General features: G+C 47.7%; 1 protein-coding gene across 1 annotated transcript; it reads left to right on the forward strand.

The window, feature by feature from the left end:
- Positions 1 to 3,973: 3,973 nt before the first annotated feature.
- LOC309891039 (olfactory receptor 14C36-like) lies at positions 3,974 to 4,936 on the forward strand (the record flags this gene model as incomplete). The annotated part of the gene is made up of 1 exon (XM_082785432.1): positions 3,974 to 4,936. The coding sequence occupies one exon, from the start codon at positions 3,974 to 3,976 to the stop codon at positions 4,934 to 4,936; it is 963 nt and encodes a 320-aa protein (XP_082641558.1).
- Between the last annotated feature and the right edge of the window lie 2,935 nt (positions 4,937 to 7,871).

A 7,871-nucleotide genomic window follows, 5' to 3' on the forward strand; every position in this document is an offset into this window, starting at 1 on the left:
TTGGGATAAGGAAAATGTAGTAAGAAAGGAAGTGGGAAAGAAAATTAATGAATAAATACATGTGGCAGTTTTACCCAACTGGACATCTGAGGTCCATCACAACGGCTCTTTGGTCCCCAGTCCTCAAAGTGGAAGGGAAAGAAAATACAATGAATTTAGCTCAAGGGTTAAGATAAGAAGAAGGAGATTGCTCAAAAATCATCATTATGACAGACTCAGTATATGAAGATCAAAAAAATTTATTGCCTATTACTAACAAGCTAGAGCAGTGAGGAAAACAAACAAACAAACAAACAAACAAAAAACTAGTTTTAGTGTTGTCTAAATAGTACAATAAATGCGTGTTTTTTATTTATGTCTCAGCTCAGCTTCAACTTTGTCTTCCAAACAAAGTCTTTTGTAGCCTATTCTGTCTTCCAAGATTTTGTTCTATGTTAAAGAAAAGATTAAAACAAACCAAACACTCTTGTAGACAGCTGTTGCACGGGGGTTTCCCAGGGCAGAGGTGTTTTAATGCAGAGGGAAACCAGATTTGAGAGGGTTTAGGAACAGTCACACTGCGTCCAGCTTTCTTGAGGTGTGAGAGGGGATCTTCGCTTCTCTCTTGGTCTTGACTTTTCCACAATGTTGGCCTTGACAAACCCCAGTCAGCTCCCACCCTCCCTTCCTGGTGCCACAAGAGCAGTCACAGCCTGCAACTATCTGTGCATTCATTTCTCCATCCCTGTCTTCAGAGCACTGTGCCACACAGTTCCCCACCACCTCTTGCCCCCAACATCTAATGGGAGTGGCAGCACCAACAGTACTGCCAGCAGGATGAAGGAGGTGATTGTGCACAATAGGCATATGGACATAGTCGAGCACATTTACAGGAGGGCCACAAAAATGGTTAGAGGACTGGGGCATGTCTGCTATGAAGAGAGAGTCTGGGAGAAATTATTTATTTATTTATTTATTTGTAATCAGTCTGGAAAAGGGAAGGCGCTGGGGATACCTTACAGCAACCTTCCAGTAGCTACAGGGGGGCTACAGGAAAGCTGAGGTGAGACACTTTATCAGAGAATGTAGTGACAGGACAAGGGGTAATTGCTTTAAACTGGAAGAGGGTATATTCAGTTTAGATATAAGGAAGAAATTGTTTACTCTGAGGGTGTTGAGACCCTAGAACAGGTTGCCCATAAAACTTGTGGGTTGGGGCCATGTCTCTGGAAGTATTCAAAACCAGGTTGGATGGGGCTTTGAGCACCCTGGTTTAGTGGAATCCCATGGTGGGTAGGGGAGTTGAACTTTAATAGTCCTTTCCAACTCAAAATGTTTCATGATTCTATACTTCTACTTCAGAGCAGCTCATATGGAGCTGTGTTTTTAATTTAAGACAAAAACAGTGTTGATAACAGACCAGTGTTTCAGTTATTTCTGAACCATGTCTGCACAGGATCAAGGGCTTCTCTCTCATACTTTCCCCTCTCTCCCTACCGCCCCCCACCCCCAAACTTTTATACTGGGGATGAACAAGACATTGTGATGAGGCAGAGCCAGGACTGGAGACCCAAAATGATCAAATAGATGTTCCACACCAACCATCAATCCCTGCAGCTCACCATCTCCATCTCCATCTGAGAGAGTTGGGATTTCTTAGCCTGAAGAAGAGAAGTCTCTAGGAGGCCTTGTTGTGGCCTTCCAATACATGGGCCTACCCACGTCTGTAGTGACCAGACTAGACTAGACTAGACAGGAATAGTTCAGTTGGAAGGGACCTTCAAAGATCATCTAGTCCAACTGCCTGACTTCTTCAGGGCTAAACAAAATTTACAGCATATTAATAAAGGCAATTTCCAAAGGTATCTTGAACACTGACAGGCCTGGGGCATCAACCAAGTCTCTAGGAATTCTGTTCCAGTGTTTGAGCACTAACAAGGTACAGAGTTATTACGTAATGCCCCATCTGAACTTTCCCCGGTGCAGCTATGTGCCATTCTCACGAGTCCTGTCATCTGTTACCAGGCAGAAGAGACCGGAACCTACCTCTCCTCTTCCCTTCCTCAGGAACCTGTTGAGAGCAATGAGGTCACACCTCAGCCTTCTTTTCTCCAGACCACATGGCCAAAGGGTCCACAGTCTGTTGCCACAGGACATCCCCATATACCAGTGGCATTGACCCCTTCCATTGGTTTCACAGCTGACAATGTCCCTGATCAGATAACCTCACTGGAAGAAACATCAGTGTGACTGGCAAGGACTGGTTCCCCCTACCTTAACCCCCCCCCCCAACACACACACACACTCTCATCACCCCACACCTCGTCTTCTTAACAGAACAAAAGGAGAAAGATGAGAAGAATTTATGATTGTATGAGCCTGCAGGCCAACAATTGGTGTTGAAGATGCTGTAGACAGAAGGATTTCAGTTGCTGTGAAAATCTTTCTTCCCCCTGCATAACAATAAGTACTTGGAAGAGATGGGATGCATCTGCCTGGCAATTTGTGGGGATCCTCTCTAACAGGACAGGAAAAGATGATTCCCATAATGGACTCTTCCTTTGAACTAGGAGAGAAGATAGCACTGGAAGTAGGTGTCTCTCTCTAGCTAATAGAAGTCACCATCAGAGATTGCATCAGTTTCAGAGTCAATTCCCCTGGAGGCCCAGGGACTTGTCAAGAGCTACCTGTGCTGCTGAGCTGGGCCGGGCTCCTGGGACCAAGGGGAGCTCCTGGCAAGCACGCAGCACTGCAGAGAGACAGCTCTGCCCAGGAGCAGCTCCTCTGCACAGCACAGCAGGGCTGGGGGCACTGCCTGCAGGGGACAAGGGCACCTGAGAGAAGGGAGGGAGATGTTAAAGGCAGTGTGGAGGGGGGATGCTGAGAGCTCACTGCGGGAGAAATCTTCACAGCCCTGAACAGGGTAAGTCTCTTGCTACAGGGCAGCACAGCTGTTGTTCCTGGTGCCATCTCCAGATTTGTTGGCAAATCTTACAGCCTGTGGAGCTTTCAGGGCGACTCTCAGAGCTTCTTTGGATTAGATGAGAATAACAAGGTCCAAAGCAGGGATTCCCTGCCACAGCTGTCAGAGGGACAGGACTTGAGGGTTCCTTCTCACAGGGCTGGATGCAGGCTGTGCAGCCAGGGTGCAGGCAGGGGTGTCCAGGGCTGTGGTGCAGAGCAGGGTCCCTGCTGTGCACCAGGGGCTGTGTGCCGGGGCAGGGCCTCTGCTGCCTGCCAGGCTCAGCACTCAGCCTGCCCGGGGAGCTGCCCAGGGCACTGCGGGGAGAAATTGTCAATGGAAGGAGCTCCCCCAGCCAGGCAGGGTTAGGCAGGGTCCTGTTGCTGGCAGGGAGCTGCTGCCTGGGGCAGGCTGCTTAGTGCTCCAAAGCACCCCCAATGCATCTCTAGGGGAGATTCTTGAAAGGGAACACCTGTAGTACCTGAAGGGAAGGCACTCTTTGAGATCTCTGCTTTCAAATTCGTGTTTTGGAGGGCAGTCAGGGGTATGATAATGGTGTTGTCAGGATTGCAGAAAGGTCTGAAACTCACAGAGCATTACACTGAAAGAGATGTGTAGGTCTTTGAGGAACCTCACAACTTCACTCTGCACCCTTTAGCCTACAGACAACACCAGCACAACCTTCGTTGTTTCTTGTAGGATTGTTGGATGTCCTTCTCAGCACTTGAAATAGGAAGATGCCTCTGGCCACTAGATGCCTGAGATCTGTCCCTGGTGCTCTTTGCCATATACTGTAAGGCAGTACGGACTCCTGCTGAGCCTACAGAGTATCTCCTTTTCCCTGAAGCATTCTTTGGCAGAGAAACCCAGAGCTCTGGGCAGGAGAAAGTCTTCTTCAGAAGAAGATGGAGTGAGGATGCAGTCTTGGTGAGGATGTTTTCTATGAAATATGGTTTACTTCTTGATCAGAGAAGTCTATGTAACACATCTTCTTTTCCTCCATGGACAGCCAACCATTCCCTGAGGCGGCAAATGTCCAACAGGAGCTTCCCCACTGAGTTCCTCCTCCTGCCATTCGCAGACACACGTGAGCTGCAGCTCCTGCACTTCGCGCTCTTCCTGGGCATCTACCTGGCTGCTCTTCTGGGCAACGGCCTCATCCTCACTGCCGTAGCCTGCGACCACCGCCTCCACACCCCCATGTACTTCTTCCTCCTCAACCTGGCCCTTATCGACGTGGGCTCCATCTTCACCACTGTCCCCAAATCCATGGCCAATTCCTTGTGGGACACCAGGGTCATTTCCTATGCAGGTTGTGCTGCCCAGGTCTTCTTTTTCGTTGTCTTTGTTGCAGCAGAGTTTTCTCTTCTCATCATCATGGCCTATGATCGCTACGTTGCCATCTGCAAACCCCTGCACTACGGGACAATAATGGACAGCAGAGCTTGTGTCAACATGGCAGCAGCTGCCTATGGCAGTTCTTTTCTCTATGCTGTGCTGCACATTGACAATACCTTTTCCCTTCCCCTCTGCCAAGGCAATGTCTTGGACCAGTTCTTCTGTGAAATTCCCCAGATCCTCAAGCTCTCCTGCTCAGATGCCTACCTCAGAGAAGTTGGGCTTGTTGTGGTTAGTGCTATTTTAGCATCGGGGTGTTTTGTTTTCCTTGTGCTGTCCTATGTGCAGATCTTCAGGGCTGTGCTGAGGATCCCCTCACAGCAGGGCCGGCACAAAGCCTTTTCCACATGCTTCCCTCACCTGGCCGTGGTCTCCTTGTTTCTTAGTACTGTCACATTTGCCTACCTGAAGCCCCCCTCCATGTCCTCCTCCTCCCTGAATCTTTTGCTGGCAGTTCTGTACTCGGTGTTGCCTCCAGCAGTGAACCCCCTCATCTACAGCATGAGGAACCAGGAGCTGAAGGTTGAAGTTAGGAAACTGATTTGGGGGATGTTTTTCAGTACTCACAAAAATCCTTTCAGTCTCCAGTACCAATAACAAACCCCAGTACATCCCCTTCCAGGCTCGTGTCTTGGTTGTTCAAATTGTCAAAATTAAAATTAAAGTTGAAATTAATATTAATATTAAAATTAAAAATAAAATTAAAATTAATTAATTTATTTTTTGGTCATTTTGTGTGCTTGTGTTTCTTGCATTCCTACAGAAGAGTTTGGATTCCCCACCCCCCCAATGAATAGGAATGAATGAACCTGTTTTGTCCAATATGGAGGCTGTATAAATGTGTGTCTAACACTGAGTCAGTGAAGACTCTCTCATGACATCTCTGTAATAAAACGGAATTACCCCAATGCCATGCCTGAAGTCTGGGCTTTCCTTCCCAAATCAGTGCTAAGAAAAGGCCCAATGAATTGCTCCCTACAAGAGTCTGTTCCTGCTTTGGTTATGGAGGGAATGGCTCATTGTTGCATTGTAACCTGTCAGACACCAAGGGCTAGATTTAACACTCACCCACGGGTGTCTGCTCACAGCAGAGGCAGCGAATGGTCACTGTATTATGTAGCCAGGGCTTTTCCCACATGTAGATGATGATGTCAGGAGGGGAATCTGGAGCTGCCTGCAGAGCCCAGGGTACCTCTAGGGACAGCGAAGCCTGGTGTGGGCAGTGACTGCAGCCCTTCAGAAAGTGAGAGATCTCCCACTATGGGCTCAGTCACAGGGAAAGAACTAAAGCCACGTATTCACAGGGAACCTGTGACTCTGCAGTCTCAGAGAAGAGAGTGGGCACTTGCAAGACAGAGGGAAGGGGAGCTAGGGAGTTAATCATTTTCCCCTTCATGAAGTACCTCTGTCTGGTCCAGCCCAGTGATCCGGACCTGGCTGAGTCTGCTTCCCACTCTGACTAGCACGGCCATGCAGATTTATCCCACAGAACACAGACCATTTGCTTTGCAAATAAGTACCAAAGCTTGGGGATCACATGTGGGGAGCACAGGGACCGCCATTCCCCACTGTCCAAGGGGAGCTGATCTTTGAAATTTGACCAGCTCCATCCTCCTTCTGGCATCAGTGTCTATACTGGGGGAACAGACACCAAGACAGTGGATCAACACTGGGTCATGGGCCCAGAAATTTTCAAAACCCAGCTGCAGAAAGCACTGACTAACATCATCTGCCTGTAAAACTATCAGTGCTTAGAGAAGAGGATGGTAGTGGACTACTCCAGAGGTCCGTTCTGATTCAGGGAAGTAGGCGCTGCACAGCGCAGTCAGAGTGCATGAAAATTCTATGTTTTGAGGCCTTTGAAGCTGGTGTTTGTAATCCATGGTCCTCAAGGTTACCTGGTGAGTGGGGTAATTTCCAAAATGAATCTCTGCTCCGTGGGAACCTGCAGTAAAATGGGTGCAAGAAAACTACAGAAAAGTTTTCAGAAACATTGAAATTCATTCCAGAATGACCCTCTCAGCTTGTCTTCATGGCAGAGGTGTTCCAGCCCTCTGATCATTTCTGGGGCCGTTCTCTGGGCTCATACCAGAAGTCCTGTCCTAAGTCTAACACATCTGTTGTGCTTGAGCCACAGAGCTGGATGCAGTACTCCAGGTGTGGTCTCTTGAGAGCAGAGTAGAGCCTCAGCCTGCTGGTCACATTGTTTTTGATGCATCCCAGGATTTGGTTGGCTTTCTGGGCTGTAAGTACACACTGATGGCTCATGTCAAGCTTCTCATTCACCAGTACTCTCAAATCCTTCTCTGCAGGGCTGCTCTCAATCTGCTCATTGTCCACTCAGTACTGATATTTGGGATTGCCCTGAGCCAGGAGCAGGACTTTGCACTTGGCCTTGATGAACTTCATGACATTTGCACAGGCCCACCTCTCAAGCCTGTTAAGTTCCCCCTGGATGGCATCCCTTCCCTCCAGCGTGTCAACGGCACCACACAGCTCGGTGTTGTCAACAGACTTGCTAAATTTCCATTGCTGGGGAAGCTGGCTTTGCAAATGACCAAGGCAGGAAGGGCTGTTTCCTGCTGTCTTGGGACCAGCTGCTAACCTGTTGGAAAGGGATGGGCAGAGCAGGAGAGGACTGCAAAGTCTCCTGAAAGCAAGTCTTTGGGTGACTTTCTCTGCTCGGGCAAACTCCCAGGGGATGGAGTGCTGCTTGCAGAAGGAGCACTCCAAGCCTGTGCCCGAGGGGCTTTCTCAAGCTCCTGGGGGGGTGTCACAAATCAGACTTTACACAACTTGAATGCAGCAGACATTTATGATTTATTTTATACTTTGAGGGTAAATAGCAAAGTTAGATGGTAAGGTTTGTAAGTGCATTGAATCAACATGTAATCATCAACCAATGTAACAGAATGGTTCCAACAGAATCTGCGACAATAGAAACAGTGACTTAGTTAAAGGTTTGAGAATGGCAGGGTTCTTCAGGTCACTAATAGAAAGGTCACTTTCTATGACAATGTGACGTGCCTAGTGGATGAGGGAAAGGCTGTGGATATGGTCTACCTTGACTTCAGTAAGGCTTTCCACACTGTTTCCTGCAGAATTCTCCTCAAGAAACTTGCTGCTTATGGCTTGGACTGGTGTACTCTTCATTGGGTTAAAAACTGTCTGGGTAGCCAGGCCCAAAGACTTGTGATGAATGGAGTTAAATCTAGTTGGAGGCTGGTCACTAATGCCATCCCCCAGGGCTCAGTATTAGGGCCAGTTCTCCTTAATATCTTTATCAAAGATCTGGATGAGGGGATCAAGTGCACCCTCAGTAAGTTTGCAGATGACACCAAATTAGGTGCATGTGTTGATGATGATTCTGTGATTCTATGGTTCTGTGATAATGTCAGTTATTACAGGAATGGTCAGTATTCTCTGTGTGTATGTGTATGTTTATTACAACTTTTTCTTATTTTTAATTCAGCTAATTTTGCACATTAAAATTGTATTAGTCATCCCATTTCCATTTCATTATCTACTTGTT

This window comes from Aythya marila (assembly GCF_965140915.1).
Source record: "Aythya marila genome assembly, contig: HAP1_HAP1_SCAFFOLD_154, whole genome shotgun sequence".
Taxonomy (NCBI): domain Eukaryota; kingdom Metazoa; phylum Chordata; class Aves; order Anseriformes; family Anatidae; genus Aythya; species Aythya marila.